This window comes from Mastomys coucha, unplaced genomic scaffold, assembly GCF_008632895.1.
Source record: "Mastomys coucha isolate ucsf_1 unplaced genomic scaffold, UCSF_Mcou_1 pScaffold21, whole genome shotgun sequence".
NCBI lineage: Eukaryota > Metazoa > Chordata > Mammalia > Rodentia > Muridae > Mastomys > Mastomys coucha.
Genome location: NW_022196904.1, coordinates 151846358 through 151870523, shown reverse-complemented (window position 1 = coordinate 151870523; position 24166 = coordinate 151846358). Strand labels below are relative to the sequence as shown.

General features: G+C 37.4%; 1 protein-coding gene across 5 annotated transcripts in view; it reads right to left on the bottom strand.

Moving 5' to 3' along the window:
* LOC116103646 (retinal dehydrogenase 1) overlaps positions 1–24166 on the bottom strand; it is a 142159-nt gene that overhangs the window by 17441 nt on the left and 100552 nt on the right. For 4 of the 5 annotated variants that reach the window (XM_031389896.1, XM_031389899.1, XM_031389897.1 and 1 more), the window contains exons 3-8: positions 23774–23856; positions 15505–15609; positions 6150–6290; positions 4286–4415; positions 2569–2630; positions 844–972 (exon numbers count right to left, since the gene is read on the bottom strand). In XM_031389896.1, the coding sequence (XP_031245756.1) occupies positions 844–972; positions 2569–2630; positions 4286–4415; positions 6150–6290; positions 15505–15609; positions 23774–23839 (633 nt within the window). In that variant the 5' untranslated portion in view covers positions 23840–23856. Of the gene's footprint in view, positions 1–843; positions 973–2568; positions 2631–4285; positions 4416–6149; positions 6291–15504; positions 15610–23773; positions 23904–24166 lie in introns of those variants that run through there. The other variant, XM_031389895.1, reaches the window with a different exon arrangement.

Here is a 24166-nt window from a genome sequence, read left to right as displayed (position 1 = left end):
ATGAGAACAGTTAAGTTACAAATCCCGAGTGGGATTGTTTGATCAGTAAAACAGCACATAGGCGAAGTCTCTCTATAAAGTGTGAAAGTGCCAGACTGATTCCTATCCTACCGACAGCATCAATGACAGAGCCTTGATGAACATATTAAAAGTTCACGGTATTTGAATAAAAAAAACCCTCATTTTAACAAATTTTTGTCCACTTTAGTTTGAAATAAAAAATATCTTAAAGATATTGTTTTGCATTTTGAAATTCTAAGTTGCTGTTTTGAGCTTTTGGTGTAATATTAAGGATGAAAACCAATAGTGTTTTAAAGAGGTGAGATCACACATGTTGGTTAATTACATAAAAGTGTCATGTTGTCTGCACCTTAAGCAAGGAAGACAATGAATATGAACAACTGGATATATTCTTTGCATACTATGGCTCAATATTTAAACAAGTATATTCCCACAGTTGCATCCAACCTTTAGCCATATTAAAATTAAACTAACTGAAAGAATTTACAGAAGCAGCCAGGCCAGTTATAAATGTGGCGGTATCAAACAAATACCTCGGCATTTGAAAGAACAGAATTGTGTTCATGAGACTTGAACAACATAAGTAAGGGATTACGGGCTGACTGGCTGTAAGCCTCTGAGTCTGGCTTCCTGGCATTCTTTAAGTGGAGAGACATTTGCGCTGACTGACAGACACCTCAGCCTTTAGTTCTACTGCCTTCCTCTGCATGACTGAGCAGGAACTGTGTGTGAACACAGAAGCTCACAGTATGTGTAAACAAGGCCTGTAGGGTGAACAGGGGACCCAGAATCTGCCTGCATGTTTAGACTCAGGAAACTCACCTCTTTGATTAAAGATGCCAGGTGAAGGGCTGTGAGAGGAGTTTGCTCTGCTGGTTTGACGACCACGGTGTTCCCACAGCTAAGGGCAGGGCCTATCTTCCAAATGAACATGAGCATTGGGAAATTCCACTAGAAAGCAAAATTGAAGAAATGGACTGTTTACCTGGTCTCAAACCTCAGTTTCTAGAACAGCCTGCCTCAATGGGTGTTGAATAAGAACTTGTAAGTTCTGAGTACTTATCTGAAACATCTCACTTAGGGTCACTGCTAAAAGCAACTAATACATGATAAATGATCTCGACTTGTCATATAGAAGGGAACAGGAAAATACTCCCAAATTTAATCGAGTGCTCATATTTTGAATGCTTATTCTACAAGGAAGAATACTCTATGGTTTTGTATATAAATAAGCATATCAGATGTTAAAAAGATATGTCATTCTTCCCCTTACGTTTTACTAGAGTCCATTTATTGAATTTACCCAATTATAATACCTTTTAGTATATTTAATGCTTAAGAGACTTGATTTTTACTTTTTGGATTCTGGAGACTCAAACCAGGCCATGGGTATAATCAAATTGTTTTGCACAATAGAGATGTAGGCTCAGACCAGGGCAAACATGATTGTTAAAGGCGAAGGAAACTCCATCCAGAGGATGTGGGTTGAGTTTGGATCGCTGCAAACCCTCTGGCCAGCTGTAAGAAGTGAGATATATGACTCCTTCTCTGCTTATGCATTCACCACCCATGAGTACTGAGAACGCTCCTCACTCCGTTACATGGACTACATGGACGTCTTCTGAATTAATGGATAAACAGTGCTGGGGGTAGCACGTGCCTGTGTGAGGCCAGGGTTAGATCCCCAGAACAGCAGAACAAAGCACCTTGTGGATAATGCTTCGATTTCTTCAAGCTACTCGCTGGTAGTGTGATGTAGATGGATTTGAGTTTTTAAGCCTTTGAAGTAATGAGCACATCTATTGAATACATTGATATGTTCAGTCTCATCAAACAAGAGTCCTCTGTCATTCCACAAAACAGTGGGATGCTGCATTATGTTTTAATTTTGCCTTTTGAATTATATCAGCTGTATATGGCCAATGCCCTGCATGTCAAATTTAGAGGAAATTTGGTTCCATGCAGAAGTTGATTTTCTGACAGAAGAATTTTGAGTACCTAATCCTGATTTCTAAAGGTACAATGTAGGCCACATACTTTTCCAATTTTTATGATGATCGTTAATTCTACTTGTCAAAAGTTATTGTCTAATATTTTAACAATCTTGCTGCAGTTACTATTCATGGTTATAATTTTCAAGGAGACAGAGTGCTGGAGGTTACATGTACTGTTGTGTCCCACTGAAGCAGAGCTCCAGAACAGATGAGCCGTGATAAACCTTTGTCATATACTTAGAAAGCACAGTTCATGAAACCAGAGTATCACACAATTTCCAAAGCAACCCATGCAGTCCACACTTAGGGCTCATGTGGTAACATTGAAATGCCCTCCAAGGGCACAGCAATACATCCAGGGATTTCTGGACCAGCTAGCTCATATCCAAGAAGCACAGTTAAAGGGTGATAAGTTTCAAGCAGTCACGCTTGTTGAATTTACTTCACATATAACCATCACATATGCTTCACTTGTATGGGAATGGGCTTCATCACCAGGTCAATGGAATTAGCCCTTTCTTTGCCCCATTGGGAATGATGAAAGAGAACTTACGGGGATGATTTGGCCACACACCCCAATAGGTTCACGTCTTGTATAAGTGAAAATATCTCCATCTGGAAAACAGACACACCACTCATTAAAGGCAAATGTGTTGTGGCAGCGTGATAGGAGTTTGATGTGAGAGGAACCACATACTCAGCAGCAAAAGGGAAACAAAAAATCCTATTTACAAGGCTAATAACGTAAACAATGGAGCCCTCAAATACCAATGTCATTCTAAAAGCTGGAATATGTGTGGCATGATGGGGGAAGATCTGACAGGCAGTTAATTATTCCTTGTATTCTAAATGGCTGTCTTCTACATCAGCCTGTTCATAGAGTGGTGCATGAAGGAGCTGGGAGATGAGAGCGTCTCTGGATAAGGTGCAAATCTTTCCAGTGTCTCAAATTTCCCAGGGTCATGAATCTTTAAGATGTTGAGTAGAGGATGGGAGGGAGGGAACAGGGTTGTTTTGTTTTGTTTTGTTTTTCTGGAGGAGAAACGGGGAAAGGAGGTGTCATTTGAAATGTAAATAAAGAAAATATCCAATAAGAAAAGATGGTGAATGGTTTAAAATAATAAAAATGTAAGCAGTGTTTCTACTGCCTTGAAATTGTTGGGTTTGTGTGTGAGTGTGTGTGTGTGTGTGTTTGTGTATGTGTGTTTGTTGTTGTTGTTGTTGCCTACCAAATGCAAATGCAGTGTCTTTTAATCTAAGGGAAAAATAAAACAAACTAAAAAGTTTGAAGTGATGTGGTTCTTTTCCATCTGGATTTGGCCAAGTCCTGTGTCCTGGGAAATTTGTTGTTGTGTGTTTCGTTCTGGCTTCCACAGGAGCTTACTGCTATCGCAGCAAGTACTTTTTGCGTCAAGACCCACAGGTACTTTAAACTGTTTCTTCTATGTTTCCTAAGAGTGGAATAAGAGCCATGGAAGAGGCCCTTTCATGGTACCTCCGTGGTCTCATCCTTATCTTCTAACTTCCTGGTGACCACCTTCCATACTGAATCCTCCAGTTTCATTGGCAGTACCCATCAGGGACAGAGCTGGAAGTGGAGTTTTTGGAGTTCCTAAAGTCATTACAGTTTTAGACATGAAATTCAGTCTCTACTCCATTCCCAAATTGATTTTCTTTTCACTTGAAATCTTTTTCCTGTGTCTGTTCTGTTACAGCACACTGAGTAACACTTACACAATCACTTCCATGCAAACTTTTTAAGTCAGCCAATATATTCTGATCTTTGTGGCTTTTAAAACATGTTAATATAGATTAGTTTGTTCTCAGTAACTGAGTTTAAAAGGATTCAGATTAGCATACCTGCCTCTTTCTGGACCATATGTTAAAAAAAAAAATCAAACTTTATTATAGAACGGATATCAATGTTGTTATGGAAATGAAGCAGAAATCACTAACTTGAGTCTGCAGCTTTGGATGGTTTGAACACTTAGACACCTCACTTGAATTTTTAATTGAATCTATGATAATTGTCCTACTTTAATGCAGCTTTATACACTATATAGTTTATGTTCTGCATAATTAATGGATACAACTTTAAAAATGATGACTTTTAGTAAAAGTTCCTTCTTCAGAAAGCTGTTTATTCAAAATCAAGGAGAAAATAATTTTGCCTCACTGTTTGACATCTTTATCATCTTTATCAGAATTGTGAAGTATCATTGTGATAGTAGCCTGTGCTCTGTCATAACTATTTTTCCACATATACTTACCACTTGGTATTGTTTGACCATGGATCTTGTCAGCCCAGCCTGCACAGTATTTTAATGCTTTTATGCAGCCTCCTAAGTCTGACAGGTATGCATTGGCAAAGACTTTCCCACCATTGACTGCCTCCATTGTCTGGAAAACCAACACAAAGCACAGTCAATAATTGCAACCAGAACATTAGACTAATAAAATTGCTCCATGGAGTGGTAGAGGTGGCTCAGTGGTTATGATCATGGGTTCCTGTTCCATAAGAGCCAGCTCAATTCCCAGCAGGATAGCTTACAATCATCTATAACTCTAGTTACCTGTGATATTGTTCCTCCCTCTGCCCTCTGAGAACAGCAATCGCACACATAGTACATAGACACACATGCAAGACAAACATCCATGCACATGAAATAATTTAAAATAAAAAGAATGACCATATTCTCATGTACATATGACCAGCACAATTGGACTCAGAAGTTTACTGTGAAGATCAAAGAGAGAATGTAAAAGAAGTGGTAGGAGCCATGGGGGGAGTAGAGGGAGTTGTTGGTAGGAAGGAGTTGTGTATGGATATGATCAATATCTATTTTATAAATGTGTGGAATGTTATAAGAATAAAAAGTAAACTAAAAATACATGGTCAATATTTTCAGTAGTCAATATTTGAATATGAAAGAGAGCTTTATAATCATAATGAATCTCAAATCATCTTGATTAAACTCCTGTTTTTAAAAGATAACAAGATCCTGGTAAGGGAGATAGTAAGATTCTGGTTCTGACCCTTGTGTTCTTTCTGTCACAATTTAAGTCCCTTCCAGCTAAGCAATGTCTAAGCACTAGGCACAATTTCACAGGTACACAGCTGTGAATATGACTCATAATATCATTGTTATATCAGAAGAGTTATACCAGGATCCCACTTGCCATCCAACTCTAGAGACAGGTCAGTGTTGGCAATTTCTCAACGCCCAAGTAACTAATGTTAGATTCCACACAGATAGAAAAATCTATTCATCCAAATGGAGTTCCTACTACTTTCTCCATGGATTCTCCTCAGCAGTTTTCAATGATCATTCTGATGTCTCTTTTTTTGTCCTCTGTAACTTTTCAAGGTGACAGAGGTAGGTCACTCACTTTGTGCCACAGAAAAGTGAGAGCAGCTGGGTTTTCTGCTTTCTTCCTATACCACACAGAGGATGCTGTGGTGTGATTGCAATAGCTACTCATTGTATTTCCCCCCAATTTTGAAAAATTAAGTAAATTTGAGAAAAGCATGATTCTTTACAAATAATTGGTAGTGCTTCCAGTAATATGAAGATAACAAAAAGTCTAATTGGAAACTATGCTGGTTTCAGTTGGCTTCATTAAGCAGGGACTCAAAAGACAAGAAAATATGCTCTCATCTGTATTCTATACTGACATATCTATACACAGAATGAAAAAAGCATAGCACCCAAAACAGAAGTATGATTTTCTTCAACATTAAACCTGCATTGTTTGTTAATTCCTTTACACCCTGTGAAAACAAAAACCACTTCTCTTTGCCATGACGTTGTGAACAGATATCTGGGTGGAGAAGGAGCCATCATAAAAATATTTTGGCTTGATATAATACATTTTATCTTAGAGCAATTTTTTGGCACTTTTAAGAGATTCACAAATATTTCCCCAAAAGACTTTATGATCAGTGAGTCTGAGAAATCAAGGGCATTGTTAGAGGAACATTTACCATGTCAAGGAATCTGAGAAGTTCTAGAGAAAACGCAGGATGGTTGACCATGTGTTCTCTTAGCCAAACTGACTGACTGGCCAGTTGAAGTAGTGATTGCTCTGGGGAGCTATCTTATCTATCTGTTGTTGGCATTGGTTAATACTCACAGCCAGCAGCAGACGATCTCTTTCTATTAAGTCAGCCAGCTTGTTCAGTAGGCGTCCCCTCTCTGAAGCATCCATGGTGCGCCATGGGGAGCCAATCTGGAAAGCTTGTCTTGCGGCCTTCACAGCTTTGTCAACATCAGCCTAGAAAGCACACATCAATCCTTTCAGGATAATCAAAATACTAGTTTAGCAAGCACAATATCAAAACCTTATGAACTTAGACCCAGTTCTTCAAAAAGAAGCTCCATTAGCCCAAAGTACAGGGCATTTATACATGTAACAATCTAGTATGTTATAATGCTTTCTCTTGATTAATATTTAGAACAAGCTCGAGTTGTCTATCAAATAGTTAACTGACTAGAAATGCCATGTTTTAATAGATGTTACTTTATCCTATTATAATAGGACACTGTTTACTTTATTTGAAATAATGTTCTAGTTAATTTACACAAATTAGCTCATTTGATTCAGAAATAAAGGAGACTATCTCCCTTACCAAATTAGGTCTAAAGTACCAAATAAGTGTCCTTTCACTTTGTACCCAATTAAAAATGAGGGCTCATCATGTACATTGGTTTGCATGAGAAATTCGACTACAGGCTCAAATGTTTTAACAGTTGTCACACATGTGTTAGCACTGTCTCAAGAGATTGTGATCCCTTATGGGCATAGGGACCAAAGGGCAGATGTAGGCATTGCATGGGTTATAACCAGGATCCAATAGTGTCTGGAAATCGGTGATTTCTGGTCCAGTGAGACACGAAGAATCCTAGCCCCACACTCTGGCCACCATCCTCTCCTCCCTGTCTTCACCATCATGATGAATTGTATCCTTTCCAACTGTGAGCCAGCACAAATCTTTCTTCCTCACACTTGTTTCTGTCAGCTATTTTGTATGGCAGATAAGAAAAGTAACTAGCATGCAGACCCTTGTTGTGGATTTGGTCTAATGCTGCCTGTATTATATTAATCTGGTCCCCAAATTTACAGGAGAGACTGTATGTCTGCATGTAAGAAACTGAGGGAACCATCCCCCAAGTTGGTTTTGATTGGTAAATAAAGTTGTTGGTGGCAAATGGCTGGGCAGAGAGACAGAGGCAGGACTTTGAGGGTTTCTGGGGAAGGGACTATCTTCCTCAACAAGTATTGGGTGTGGTGCATCATTTCATGTGTTGAATTCAGGATGCTGTGGTGGCTTAGCCACAGGATTGTGTGGCTGATGGAGAGCCCCACCAGCAGCCCAGGAGATCACTGTACTGTTAATCAGAAGCCTGGAAACAGTTCAACTTCAAAACAAAATGCCCACTTTCTATTGAATGTGTGTTGCTTTCAAGTCTTAGAAAAGTTCTAAAATTATCAGCCCAAACTGTATAATTGAGGGTGAAGGTCTGAATTTGTGAATGGTACAGGAAGAACCATTTTTAGATGTACATTTTGGTTTAAACAGGTCAATGTTTAAAACTACACACTGATATATTTGCTATACTTCTTTATACACTAGGGTCAATATTTTCTAAAGAACGATAAATATGTGGAATTATATATATAGTTATTGCTTTGTTCCATTGAGAACAATGTATATTATAGGCATCATGTTGATCATATTTTTGCCTGTAATTGGACTTTTTTTTTTGTTTTGAAGCACATTTTTTAAGCTCTTCCTAAGGAAATTAAGAGATCACTGTTCAGATAAAAAAGAGCAAAACCCTCCTCAAAATATCAGAGCTTTACTCTATGATCTACGGATACCATGGCTTTTAAACACACACACACACACACACACACACACACACACACATACACACACACACACACACACATACACATACACACACACACACACATACACACATCTGTGTTAGACAGACCCATGATGCAGCTCCTGTGTGGATCTTTCTGCTCAGTGTTATGTCGTTGGCTTTTGCCAAATATGAGCTGTCTTGAGCCTCTTGCCTTCCTCTACAGGTGGATAGAAAAGGTGGTTTTGAAACAAACCTTGCCATTTGAGAAACCCTGCTACACAAAGCTGTCATAAATAATTGACTTCTTATGTTTATTTCTTTTAGGTCATGGTTCCCCTTCTCTCCCATGTATTTAATCCTCCAGTATCAGAAAGAGAATAAAGATCATGAATTTTCAGTGAAACAACCCACTCTCTTTGAATTCTGATTTTTCCCTTTTAACCATGTGAGATTTGAGAGATCCACACACCTATCTGTCTATAGAGCCTTCTAACTATAAGTCAGATAACAATAAGTCAGATAACAGTGAAGTGAAGATTTTGTTCTGAAATATCCACCAAATTAAAGTAACATACAACCAAATATCACCTTATCAGATTATAAATGAGCTTTCCTCTGTATCCAGGAAGAACTGCTCCCTAAGGTCTGGAAAGGTAACCTAAAATCATAAAGGCTAAGTTTCCATAAAATTTGCATATAACCCACAGGCCTTTTAGGTTTAACTCTAGTTTTCTTCTGGTACATAAAACAATATTAGGCATAGTAGTTATAATTTATTATTTAGAGAATAATGGCTAAGAAATATTGTGACCTCTGCCTCCAAAGCTGTGAGAGACCTCATGACATCATCCATGTCAGCAGCTGCCCATTCTGATTCCATGGTGATTTAATTTACAAATATGGAACCTGTGGATGTCAATGGACCACTCTATTCTAAAGTAAAATACAGTGATTGAAGTTCATCCCTCTTGTTCGGGAATAACAGCATTCCATTTTCTATGTGACAGACAAGCTAAGTGCTCACTAGATGGAGGCAACTATGATCCTAAAAGGTACCAGTGTCAAAGGGACTACAGCATCCTAGTCTGTCCTAGCACATCCTCCCAGCTTTTCTGTCCTCTCCTACATTGTGTATTGTTAGCAGGCTCCCATGCATCATCTTCCATCCCCACTATCTCCATATGGCTTCCAGACTAATATCCTTGAAGGTAAGATCTTCATTGCCACAATTATTACTACAGATAGTATTACAAACCTTTTCTATTTATAATGGCAAGGAAGTGGAAGCAACTTAGGTGTCTATCAATGCATAAGTGAAAATATGGTTCACATAGAAAAATAGAATCGGTAATTGTAAAGAAAAATGAAATCATGAAGTCTGCAGGAAAAGGAATGGACTTAATATGTACAATATTATGCAAAGGTCACTCAAACTCAGAAAAAAAAGAATGTTTTTCCTCATATGCATATCCCAGATTATAATGTATAAATGTTTATATGTGGGCAGTTGTAAGTGTGTACGTAGAATATCATTTGTTAAGGGACTAAGGAAGAGTAATGGCAGTGAATGTGGCAGAGAACACAGGCAAAAGGACACTCAATTCATGAAGGAGGACAACAGATAACTCTTTTTCTAGTTTCAACTCTGTTGTGGTCCACAAAAAATGCAGTTGATTGTAAAAGCATAAAACCCAAGTGAAGTTTATGGCTTCAGAATGGCCCCCTCAAAATGTGTGGAGCTTCACTGAGATGCATAGTTTGGGACCTAGGAAGTTTGTATTTGAGTGGCTTACTTAATCCAGCCATGCATTGTTTTCCTTTGAGAATTCATCACAATAAAGTGATTTAAGAAAGAGAGAGGGGCTTTAGGCTCCAGGCACAATGGTAGGCTCTTTATCGCCCCCTCGTTACTGTTACAGTTAAGCATCATGCACGTTGGTTTGTAGGTAAGTAGTTTATGCTTGTGAAAAATTCTAGATCTGACCTCCATGGCTACATCTTCTATGTCAGCAAGATGGTCTGACAAAGCCGCACTAAGTATCAGAGTCACTATTCTCTGAATTACAGACTGTAAGAATTCTTGCTATTCTTTGTTCTTTAATACACATCCCATATTTAATTATTTTTAGCTCTTATAAATATAACATGTTATGTTATTATCATAAAGGCATGCATTATGCTTTATGTAATTTATGTTTATTAATATTTATATAATAATATTTAACTGATTTCATTATATAACAAAACCTTTGCATTACCCAATGTACTAATCACATAAAAAGTTTTAAACAAGTTTTCATTATTTCAAAGTTGACATTTTGTTTACTTTAATTCAAGGACTGGTATTTCTAAGATATTTTTAAAATTAGTAAGACAACAAGATTAACTGGGATTTTCTATGATCAAATCCTGGTGCTTAGGGAAAGTAAAACATTCCAATTTTAAGTCCGAACCAGCAGGCTGAATTCATACAGGCAGTTGCAGTGAGGTTGTGAAAGCAAGAGCCGGGAAGACTAATTGGTGAAGGTCTACGTACCTCCATCTCTCCTGAATACCTACATATTAACTTCAATCAGACATGGAAAAAATTAGCAATAAGATCAGTTTTCCTTCACACCTGTCTTCAGCACTTACTTTAATGCACATTTAGTTCTATCCCTCCAATTATCACTTAGCTCCCGGCGCAGAATTAGTCAGTGGTTCCTAAAGGAGCCACTGAAGTGAAAACAAAGCCCTTTCCACCCACAGATAATGCTTCACTTTCTAACATGCATTTACTCTGGGTCCTGCTCCACCCTTGTGATACTGAGAAAGACAGGATGTGTCCCATTGGCAACCCCATTCCCTGGTGAATGGATTTTCCAAAGTCAACCTTTAGCCTATGACCTGATGAGTCAGTCCAGCATATCAGGTTTCTTGTGATTGTGTACTTTACCAGGTTAGGGCCTTTCACTAAGCCATGTTAGCCACTCTTCACTAGATTCCTCACAAATTGTTTCAGAATCAACTATTCTAAAAATGCAAGTTGTTTAATAATTCCCAAAAGGATACAAGTACAGGAATGTGGTAATGAAACAAGCTCTTGCTTATCACTGACAATTTCCTTAGAGGAAGCATTTGTCCAGTCAACCAGACTGGCACTGTGATATGACTTGCAGGTTGGCTGAACTTGAATTAGTTTCTTTGACCTCTTCTATGGAGTGCGGGGACACTTGTCCCTAAGCACAGAACAGATCAGTGCTCATAGGAAAGGTTCCTGGGATCGTCATCAGCTTTTCCTTCTGTATTTTAGGAAGAAGGTAGACCTCACTGACTGCCACAGTAAAGTCTCATCCTGGCTCTCAAAGATTTTACTGAACCCAGGCAGAGAATTTTGTTTTCCTAATGACACCAATCTCATTGCCGAAACAAGATGTCCACAGAAGCTGATTGGTCAAGGTTTCAATGTTGAAGCATCAAGAGCGTTTGTTAGCTGGCATCTACAGATTCATAGCCTTGAGTATAATTTGTATCTACATGGAGAAGGCATAGGCTGTGGGTGGGCTCTTAGTTTATGTATGTCTGTGTCTTATTGTATGTGTAGTTTATTTTTCTGTTTCTTTCCTTTCTTTCTGGAGATAGTAAAATGATACTGTGTGATTCTCTAGAAATTTCATCTAAGGAAAATGCATTCGTTCCTCCTTTTTTAATGTAGTGAACACATTCTCTCTTCTAGGATCAGCTTGGAGGCTTCTGGACCACTCGTGACACAACAATGGATGGCAATTATCTCTGTCTGATTTGGTTCTCTAGAAATCCATGAAGATGCCCCAATGACTAAACCAATAGCTCCAGCCATCTACTTGTATATTCCTCTAAACCCACATTTCCTGTTATGTACCCACAGACATTACAACAAAAGGATCACAATATACTCTGGAGAAGAGAAGCTGAGAAACTACATGAAGAATAATTAGTGAAACCCACATGAAAGCACAAAACTACTATTCTACTGAAGGAAAATAGACAAAAATGACATTAAGGTATTATACTAGACAAAGACTCTACAAAGTAAAAACAATCAAAACAAAAAATTAAATAAACCTGTGTAGTTTCAAATTATAATTTTGCAGAAAAAGTAGATAAACAAGTAACTTACAAGGGAAAATGTTAGATAGTTTATCTGATAAATATTTGATTTCCAGATTGTATAAGGGACTAATATAAAGAAAAGTCTTCTAAATAATCTACTTTCAATGGAAATTATCTCAAAAACCATAGCTTTTGATATGTAAATGACCATCAAGAATATGAAACTATATTGATGTTGATGGCTATTAAATGAACTCCGAACAAAATAATGATTAAGAGATAGTCTCCTATTCTAGCCCTAATGATTATTTAAAAAAAAAGAACAGAACATAAAAAGTACTGTTGGGAGTATGGGAGAAATAAACCTTTACACGCATTAGTGAGAATCTGATATCACCATTATGCAGAATTGCATAAGGATCCCCTCAAAAGTGAGATATATACATAATTTATATAGCCTATATCTTAATCCTGAGCATACAACCAGATGAAACAAAATAAGTTAAGCAAAGAGATACATTTTATACTTACAATTATTTCAGAATTATTCACATTAACCAATATATTAAACTAACTCAAGTACCCATCAGGGAATAAAAGAGTAAAGAAGGTAATGTGATTGAGGTGTATGCAGAATGAAATCCTATCTTTGTATCAAAATCATGATATTGAAGGAAATTATGCTAACAGAATCAACTAAAGAAGATAAAGATTCTTCAGGGTTATAACTCACAGTAAAATTTAAACTATAGATATCAAAGAAAAAAAGTACACCATTGTGTTACAGGAGCATAATTTGAAGAACAATCAAAGGTAAATAGTGGGTGCAAATGATTGTTAGTCATAGCTCCAAACACAGAGAACTGCAGAATGGCTGAGGAGGTGGAAATGTAATTACCCTGGTCTGATTATTTTAAATAGTATACATATATTGAATTAATATGCTTTGTCTCATAAATATATATAATTGATATGTAAATAATATTTGCTTATTTATTTTTATTCTTTGAGGGAGATGAGGTCTCTTGATGTAGCACTAGCTGTCCTGAAGCTCACTATGTAGATCAGGCTTGACCCTAAACTCATAAAGATTCTCTAGCCTCTGTCTTCTGAGTGCTATTTTTGAAAGTATAAATTCCATATTTGAATGCTAATGATAACCCTTGAGAAAGAACACAAATTGTTTTATGTTTTATAATCATTGTTTCTAAAACTCTGCTTGATACTCCACCCTCAGCTAATAACTTTAACAGTAACTGAAAAATATTCTGGAATGCCAGTTTCCAGGCTTACTCTAATGTCGAAAGGTATTCTGGGAAAGTAGGGAATCTTTGCTTTATAGGCTTTCTAGAAATTCTTGTGCCCACCAATTCTCAGAATCTCCACTTATGTCAGTAATTTGGTGAATAAATACTAGATTCCCAATATATGGACTGTGGGTTATATAAAAATTCAAAGCTTGCTGGAACAGAAGTTTCCTTGATATGTAGAGTGTACCAGCACCTGATTATATAAAAGTAGATACATTATTGATCTGGAAATAAAGGGATTCTCTGACCCGATCTTTATATATTTTATTTGGCCCTCCAAGAATTTCTTATTTCCTTATTTTACGTGAAATGAAATAGAAGACGAAAGAGAGTGATACCAATGGGGAAATCATGAACTCTCATTATGGAGTGGCTTGCCAGGACCCATTCTCAAACAACACAGTGGGGACAAGCACAAAAGCAGGGAACAGGCATCAAGCTGTGTCTGGGAAGAAGTGGGGCACTGGTCAGAAGCTGAAGTTCTCCTTTTGACTAGGTGGCCTAGTATGAGGCTGTAATTAAAGGCTGTGTAGCATTACTAAAGTCTTTTATGATGGACTTCCCCTGGATCACTGAGAAGCAGAGGGTGAAGTCTTTAGTACATGCAGAGAATGGATTCAGAGAGCATCCCACAAAGGCCATCCTTGTTCTCTGTTTATATCTTGATCTTTTTGTTCTATGTTACATTTTGAGACCTTGTCCTTGAAGGCCCTGATCCAGCTTTGTGCCCAAATTACTGTAATCTGAGCCCTCAGTTCCACAAACCCACAAAGTCCTAAACCAAAGATCCATGGGTCTCTGAAATATAGGTGTGTGGCTCCATAAATATCTTAATATTTGTGGTCACAGGGAACACGCCTGAGCTGATAAGGTTTGGACAGTGACAGGTCATGTGATTTCCAGCTAGCCCAATGTCAGGAATGATGTAATCCTCAGATTTGTTCACTCCATCTTTTTGCATCTTATGTTACAGAGATTTAAGCTTAATGTTTTCTCAATGGCTACTGAGCAGTAGTATTTTTCAAAGTGGACTTGGGAGGCACATATATATTTTACATGTGTGCTCAGATGAAGATTCTGAGGGCTTTCTGGTTCTCGTTACTATTCAGTATTTGCCACTTCACTATTACTTTTATAATAAATAGTGACACAGTGGGACATTAATCCCCACCACAACATTAATCCTGCAGCCTTGCTTACAAATCCACACAGGCTTTGGCTGTCACCGTAATAGTGATGCCAATTTTTTGAGCTATTAACACTGTGAACTTGAGTGAATTATTTAACCTTGCTATTCTTCTATTTTATTATCACCTGTAAATTCAGCTAGCAAACAGAACCTTCTTTTGCCCTTTTTATTAACTACAGTGTAACCAACGGGAGGTGAGTCATGCTATCACTAAAATTGACCATAATTGATAAATACTAAGTTTATGACTCGAGGCTTCAGGGTACATTGGGTGTTGGTATTCTTGTGTATATATTCATGCGGCACCTAGATGTGGGTGTTGGGTGTCTTCTTCAGTGTCTCTTTATGATACACTTTGATACGCAGTGTCCCACTGAATCTGGTGCTCACGGCTTAGCAAGATCAGCTGGTTAGTTAGCCTGGTGGATCCTATGTCTCTGCTTCACTCTGGGCTTAAAGACATTGGCCACAAATTCTGTCATTTTCTTTTTCTGAATCTTTTAAATTGTTTTATTAATTTTGTCAACTTAGTCACACAAAATAGTACTATAACTTATAATTGTGAATATTAAAAACAAATAATGCTATGAGACATTCCATCCATTCAAAAAGTTTGTGATTCCCTTAAGTTGCAGTGTTTGCTAAAGAGCTTTATAATTTTAAATGTTCATTATTTCATTTGTGTAATATTTTTGAGTGTGTAAGATCTAGAAAGAACTCTCTTAATCTAAAAATGAAAGTTATTCATTGAAATAGAAATTGAATTTTCATCTAATCCATATTTGTTGACTATTACATATAAGCTAGTGATATTACAAATAAATGGCTTTTGTGTGGGTGGTAAAGCTCTAACTCAGACCCTCAAACTAGTATAGTAAGTATTTTATACATTGAGCCATGTCCTTGACAAAAGAAAAATGCTGGGCAACAGAACATTTAGCCAATGCCCAAGCAGCCATGTTTTCATGTCTTTCATTGAACTTGTAGCGGGTGAGCTCGTAACAATGAGGAACAAACACTCCTGTGGCTGTTGGAAAACTTACCTTGTCTCCTTCTTCCACTTGGCAGATGACCTCTTCGGTTGCAGGGTTAAGGACGGGAAATTTCTTGCCACTCACTGAATCATGCCATTCATTGTTTATGAAGATCTGTGATGATTGAGAGAAGTCAAATAAAAGCATTTAAATACACACAGGTTTGAGGATTTTCTTTTTTAACTAGTGTTAAAGTACTATATGACATCTATAGGCTGCATGTCTTGGCCTGTCTCAAAATGTACATCACTTGTATTTATCAAGTAATAAACATATACACTTGTTTGTGCATATTAAAATTAAAAAAAAAAACTGTACCAGGTGTTTTTTCACCTTGACCTTTGATCCCACAGTCCCTGAACTTAGCCCATACACCCCTCCCCCCATTTACTGCCTTACTCACTAAGTCCCCCTCTGCTTCCCTTTCCTTCATAAGTTTCTCAGCTGGACCCACACCATTTTTTTTTTATATATACTTCAAACTAGTTTTCTCCTCATGACCTGTTCACTAGTTGCTCCAATGGAATGTAATTTCTTTTGTTCCAAAGTAATGCACCAATCTCCTACTACAAAAGTAGTAGGCTCTGCTCTGTATTAAAGTTACAGACACACAACCTATGAGGTTGAAACCAGCCATTCATTAAAAGTCAGCCTTAACAATTAGCATAAAATTCACTCACTTTCAATAATTCTACCTTATCTCTGCCATAGTAATTGCATTATATCTCAAATATTTGATGGGTAAACTAAGAGATCAAATATCTCTCAGTATGTAGATAGACATAATTCCATGCCCTATTTTGACAAATGTAATTTCACTTAGAGATAGCTCAACACTAAGCTAACCGCATTTTGTTATGCTGTTAACTTCATCAACTTGTTCTTGACTATCATTACAGCCTTAGCTCACTGAGTTAGTGATACACCTGCCATGAGTGACTTCTGGCCCATGATCTCTTTTGATTCAAGAGTCATTACAATGCATTTCTTGTCATATGATATTAGAACCATGCACCTAAACTGAACACTGCTCCTTCCAACTAAATGCAGTAGATGCCTGAGAAATGAGTCAAACTAGAATTACTGAAATTTATCTGGTATACTTCAGAAAACTGAAGAGACAAGCTGTGAGCACCCAGGGCTCTGCATGATTCAGATTTAACTTTTAATATTAAAGACAACTGTGAATTCAGCATCTGTTTACTTTAGATTGATATAAGCAAATCCTGAATGACCATTTTAAATTGTTTATTGAGTTGTTTTCTTTGGCAATTTTATATGAGTACAAAATATATCCTGATTGACGCAATAGTTCACGTCTCTAATCTTTCACCATCTCCTAATCCTCCTAAGCTCTCTGTGTACCCTTTCTCACATCCAAGTCTTTCACATTATTTTATTGTTTACTTATTTGAAATGTGAATTTACTGAGGATCAACTGTGTGTCAAAGGGTTTGGAAATATCCATTAGAAGTCTAGTGGGATCACTATTGTTATACAAGTGAAAATGATGACTATCCAACGCCATGCCCCCAGAATCCATCAGTAGTCAATAGTCAGTAGTTCCACTAGATCCCCGGAATCTAGAAACCACTAGAATTTTAAAGGTATCATTTGTAATCTTAGAATTCAAGGATTTATATTTTAGTACTCTTTTCATCTCTTAAAACAGTTTGTAGGGAGCTTAAACTTGACTTCTGCCTTTTGTACTTTCCATATATCAAATTAAAAATGATGTACATAATTCTGTCTTATTTGCCAGGCATATGTTAGTATCCCAGCTTATAATCATTATAAAAATCAGTGATCACTGCTCAGTGGTCAGTGTAAAAGTTATTAATTAAGTCTTCATATATTTGATGAAAAACAATTCTAAATAAAAATTTTCTCCATTCTGGTTTCTCTTCAGATCATACATATTAGAAATTTCTTTAAAACATTTCTGATTTAGATGAAAATAGGTTTATTAATAGACACAGCAAATGACTTCTCTTACTATCTGTTGGTAGAAAATTTGGTAGCCTAGCAGTTTTCAACTCCCTCCAACAAAGTGCCCTAAATTCAAATTATCTCTGCACAATGACAACCCAGTTATCAGCTCAAGGTCCTTATAATGCAAGTCAATAGTTTCATAGTTGCCAAAAAATGTATACATATTAAAATTTCAAAGCACAAAGTGTTTTAAGATATTTTAACTGCGAAAAGCCAAAATCATTCCTCACCAGATCAGCTGTGTGCACTGCCAATCCAGAGACACAGCTTGGAGACTGATAGGTGGCAATGATAACATACATGGAACGGTAGCTACTATAAGTGTACATTTTCTCATCTTTAACAATCTGAAAATGTACCAAGACTATGGGAAAGGTTGAAAAAAGAAGACGATAGACAGTGTAGAATAAACATTAGGAGATGGAACATGTCTAGTGGTGTTTTAAACATTAAAAATAATCAAGGCTACACTTCTCATGGCTGTTCTTAGCCTTGAGGAAGCAAAACAAAATATTGTGAATTAAAATTGAAAAGGGAAAGGAAACATAACAGAAAATAATATGTGGCCGGAGACTATCAGCAGTTCAGGGTGTGGAAACAAAATGAGAATGATCAAAATGAACTGGAAAGAACACAGACTTCATGATATGTCTGTTGTACATTATTGCTTGACTAGTAATTTAACTGCATAGTCATTTGCCCTTGTAGTAAAGCCTTGCCAGACAAGGACAAATTAAAGTGCTGCTACATTTATGTTGAGGTACATTATCACTAAGTCCAATAGATGACAAAATGACCTCAGTACATCTTATATGTCCTGAATCAAAATTAATCTATAGAAGTATTAAAAGCTTGTATATATATATATATATATATATATATATATGTATATATATATATATATATATATATATTAATGGTATTAAGTCCACTTCCTTCTAAAGAAAACAGCAATATAGGGCAGAGGTATTGACTCAGATTGGACTGCTCTTCAAATGGGTCCCTCACACTCTCTAAATGCTTCTCACATATCTTTCTTACTCTGAAAAGGAGTAAGTAAAAAATTCAATAGGTATCATCTATGTTTGAAAAGCCAAGTAAGCTGGGCCATGGTGGCACACGCCTTTAATACCAGCACTTGGGAGGCAGAGGCAGGCAGATTTCTGAGTTCGAGGCCAGCCTGGTCTACAGAGTGAGTTCCAGGACATCCAGGAACCCTGTCTCGAAAAAGACAAAAACCAAAAAAAAAAAAAAAGAAAAAAGAAAGAAAGAAGAAAGAAAGAAAGAAAAGCCAAGTACAAGTAAGCATACAATCCTTAAGAAAAGGAGACAATAACTTTGAAAGGGCCTGTGTTATTTACTTTAGGATTTGTGTTGAGGAGATATCCTTGAAAGAGACTGAAATGCCACTATCAATAGTAGTCAGGGAAATTAGGATGCCGTAGGAAACCTGTCACCTGAAATAGTATAATCCATAATCTCTATATTCTGGTTTGTATGTTAAGAGAGCTGGGTAACATACAAACATGTACTCTGAGCTTAGCTTCCCGAGTTTGTAAATAAGACATTTTTTGTAATATTTTCTAGTTCCTTTCTACCAGTTACTTATTAATCTCAAATGAAATAAACAGTTGAAATCAGTTTTGCAGTGTTAAGTAATAAAGTAAAGATTTCACCAGCATTGAGAAATGAACAATTCAGGATTCTAGGATTCATCTTGGAAAGGATAGTCCAGGAAGGTACCATATAACAAGTGTTAGATACTGTCTGCTTTTCACAAATTAGGGATGTAATTCTTACACCCACTTTTCCAGGTAGCATCTTTATTAAATGCTAATTCATAGACAGAAAAACTTAAATGCAAATCGATTAGAAGCTTGGCCAAGGTTAGGTTATGAAATATGTATGAACTCTGAAAATTGAATTCAGGTCTGTGTAGTTAAACAACTACATCTCACAGAAATTCACCTATTTGTTCAACTGCTGCCAAGCTCTGAGAAAATACAGTTTTAGTTAGAAGTTAGAAATGATTTCTCCAAATAAAGGCAGCCATGGTCCAGTTAGCTTTATCTCAAAGGTAGTTCTGCCTGCCTTTAAGCATCTTCAAGATTTACCCCAGATTCCATTAGGCAATGTGGTTCAAAAAGGCATCCTCAGAGCCCACATTTATCCCTTTGACGTGTACCTCAGCTTTCTTCCTGTAAGCATGTTCCAGAATTTTCTGTTTGATGTATTCTAGCTGCTTATTTGCTGCCTTAAAGTTCACTAAGAATATAATTTCTTGAGACAATAATTATATTAACATTCTAATAGTACATTTTAGTATTGTGGAACTAACAACTAATATTTTGGTATTGAGGAACAATCACACAAAAAAATTCCTTAAATAAACAAAAAGGGGAAATTGAAGAAAGGAAGAGAGAATGGGAAAAATTAAGTAAAGTAGGGAGTATGACTTCAAATCTCAAGTGGCCTGGGTTTGTAAATTGTAAAAATTTTAAGAGATACAGAAAAGGTGGGGGTAACTAAAACAATCTCAATATTACAACTTGTGTTTAGCACAGAAATTTCAATTACTTATAATTCTTTTTACAAATGTATGTACACACACACACACACATATACACACACACACACACACACACACAGAGGTGTGAGAGAGAGACAGAGAGACAGAGATTAATGAAACCAGATATCTTAGAATAAAATCACCTGGCGTAACTAAAATTTAACCCACGGGACTTGAAGTAATGCAGTTCATGTGGAAAGTGTGCACTTGCGTCCCAACTCCTTCCTCAAAGTCTCTCTCTGCCCAGACCTGTTTTTTTTGTTTTTCAGTCTAGTGAATAACACTATGTGTTCCCTCTCTATCCTCTCCTTTCTTTCAAAACTGGTGGCCAATATCTTCCTATGGCCTGAGAGAAGCATCCACAACAGTTCAGTAACCATCCTCCAGGATTCAGGAATGAGCAAGTCAAAGTCAAAGTAAAAACTGCACAGCATGTGAATTCTATGTCCATAAGTCACGGTAGGGGCCAAGTTAGCTCGCGGTGACAGGCAGCCAGCATTCAAGGTCTTGACTTGTCATTCACAAGCTGTGCAAGTTTTTAATGTTACTCAGCCCCTTTTGTTCCCTTGCCTATATAAAAGAAAGCAGTGCTCCGATAAGGCTTCTGCGAGTCAATAAATGAAAATACTGTAAAGCTCTTTGGTTGTAAGTATTTATGGTACATAAGAAATATCACTAGGAGATGTAAATGTCTTCTGTGCATGAAAAAAAGTATAAATTAAGGAGATAAATTCAATAATTATCCAAACATCCATGATCTGAACCTTTGTGGAAACATCTGTCTTCTTGAATTTCTTAATTATCTATTTTTTAAAGCAAGGCATGTGAAATGAGAAAGGAAAAAATGGAGTAAGAAAAATCCTTCAAGAGAAAAGTCTTCGGACCCTGAAAGCCTGGGTAAACCTTGGAAGTTTAACCCGGTGGTTGGGTGCAGCAGTACTGCTAAGGCAAAAATATGAGAAAATGAGAGGAGATTGACCCTGTGGGAACAGAACTTAGAAAGGATTCAAAGAAATACACAGGATAAGGATTGCTAATGCTACACACTCCCCATGAGCCAAGGCCTGCCTCAACTGCTCCTTGCCAAGTTAATGTGGAGCTAGTTTGCACCTCCTCAGGAAATAGGACTCCTCATTATCCTGTATTAATCTGGAAGAGAACGGAGGCAGGTGGGGGTGATAGAGTTGGTAAGGGGTCCTGTAACTTTCAGAAGAGCTCTTCTTGCAAAAACTCCTTAGCAGGAATGGAGGTGACATGTGGCATTTACTCAGAACTCCTAAGCCGGTAATGAAGACAGGGGTGTGATGGGGGCTTTTGCATTGGTTTACAAGATAATTTATCTATCACATCAAAGAGGAACTAAACTAGAGAATGCATCCTAAAAAGATACATCAATGAGTTCTTTGGTTGGAGAGAAACTCTGAAGAATAAGATCGTGCAGACATTTGACTATAGTTGATATTCTTTTCATTTTAGTTATTATTTTTCTCTATACCCTGAAACACCAACTTGATTTCCTCAATAATGAAATAAAAAAAAAAAAAGTAGGAAAAATAATACAGAAATTGAAACAGTGGTTAGAAAAGGCAAGTTGACACATACTTTTATTCCATGACTTTTGCAGTTAGCAACCAGGAGCTGAATTAACAGCCATTGCTTTCAAGCCATCTAGGGAGTACGAGTCTAATACTGTTCTTCAGTGGGACACAGTAAAAGGAACGTTCACAGGCATAGAGAAAGCTCCCCATTGAGATTTAATTGCATACATAACTGGTGTCCTCCCAAGTGTGAAAATGCTGTAGCCAGCACATCAAATGGTATAGTACTTACTGAGTAGAGCAGATGTATATAGAAGATAGGTGGAATATCAACATCTACCAAGTAGCATTGCTTATTATTAACCAGAGAAGTATGTGAACACCAAACAAATCAGTTCTTTGCTCTTAAATACTTGGGCCCATTATTTAATGTCTTTGCACTGAAACTGAAGAGGTTTCAATCTGCAAACATTTATCTGTGTTAAGGGATTACTAGTCCTGTGTTTGGATACAGGCCTTAAAGGAATACCTCCTTTTTCAAGTACTTTCATATGCGTGCCTCCTTAATAAGTATTAAATTAAACTTGACTCAGTGGGGAAATAGTTAACTTTGAAAACTTCTTTGAGATTCACATCCACACACACACAAAAGCTTGGCAAAATTTGTACATTCAAATAACAAATACAAATGAAGTAAAGAATGGTGGAGCATCCCAACTACCCAAATCCATTTCCAGCTGGGATCATGTAAATGAAACTCTTCTTGGTGATTAAAATGTAATGAGGTAAGCCGTGCCAATAATCCCAATCTTCAGGAAACATGGGATGTATAGATTTTGACAGGAATCTTTCCCAAATAAGAAGTGATTGGACATTTTGGTTTGCACATACTTTTTTATATTTGTGAGCTGCTGGAGACTGTGCACTCCCCACAGTTTGCAGCTACCAGTTTGATTGAGGGGGAGGGAGGAGAAGAAAAGAGAGAAGACAAAGAAAATCTAAATCAAAAGGGTTTCATTTTCATTCTTCTCAAAACTTGGGATATGAGGCTTGCTGTATTTCTAGCTGCTCCTCAGGCAGAACCAAGGCTCACTCCTCTCTGTAGACCTTGTCCCAAGGAAAGAGCCAGGCAGCTCCCTTACGTCAGCTCCCTTACTTCAGGTGCTTAGACAATGCAAAAGACTTCAGGGTTTCAATGCCACACAAGTATGTACATAAGACAATAAGTGGACAAGAGATGGCATTTGGCCCTTCAGCATCTAGGTTAATAATATTCTTGGTTTTCATTAGCAAATATAGAAGTCAACATAGCTTTCCTCAGAATTGAAAAGTTCATCTCTTACTTTACTCTTTGCAGCTAATTTTAAGAGGCTTTTCTAGTGTGTGTGTGTGAGAGAGGGGTGTGGGGGGAGGAAGAGAGAATTTCTTAAATCTCAAACCCTAGGACGTGTGACAAACTAGGCATGAAACTCCGGGGGAGGAAAAATTCAGAGAGCAGCTCAGGGCAACCCCAGCCTGATCATTTTTCTGACTCTCCCTGCCTGAAAAATTTGAAGTCTTGGGTCTCTAAATATTTATCAGCTAACAATCACATGTGTTCTCCAACAGCAACAAACTTTCTTGGAGAGATAAATAAATGTAGTTTCTCTCTCAAATAACTCAAGTGCATTTTGGGGTTTTGGCAATGGCTTCCATGGGATGCTCAGAGTCAAGTCCTCCAACCTTACCACTACAAAATCAAACATATGGTCATGTAATACTGTTTCACTGTGCTATTTCTCCTTTAGAAAAAAAAAAAACAAGAGAAAGGAATAAAGGAAAGAAGAAAGAGAATGAAGGAATGAAAAACCCCATTCCTACACATGTTTCCTTTCCATAAGTTCCCCTGTTTTTCTGTCTTACCATAAGTGCCCACGGAGTTCATAGAACTACTCACTATGGTTCACGGCACTCTGGCCCATGAACCTTGAATACAGAAGAAAAATCCTTTCACTTGGACATAAGTCAAGAGATAAACTTATGGGATATTGTCTGATACTGTTTAGAACTCACCCCTGAATCAGGCCACTAACTTTGCAAGCTTTTTGTTTTCGTGTGTGCAAAGAGCTCTTACAGAGGCTTCTATTGACCTGGGCTTTAACCAGGCCCCCAGGGAAAGCCCTGTTCACCAGTGACTCACCTTGGTGTGTTGAATCTTCAAGTCGGCCAGCGGGGCAGGGACTGCAGGTTGTGCAGGGGAAGACATTGCTGCTGGTTTGGCTCCTGAAACACAGGTGACAGGCTCAGCAAATTGGTTCAGAAAGAGCACTTGCTCCTTTTTATCTGCACTCACTAAGGGTCATTTGCATATCAGGATATGATTGGATGGGCTGACTCAGGGCAGGGCATGAAGGGCACCACTCACTTGTAACACCTAGGGCTGAAAGCCTTTGCCTTTAAACGTAAATCCTTAAGGAACCTGCACCTTATCCCTGCAGTTCTATCTGGAGACTGCTCACTATTTACAGATGAATTAATTTACCAAGCCAAACCTGTGCTAAGGTTGTGTGTGCAGCTGCTCCAGACACTGAAT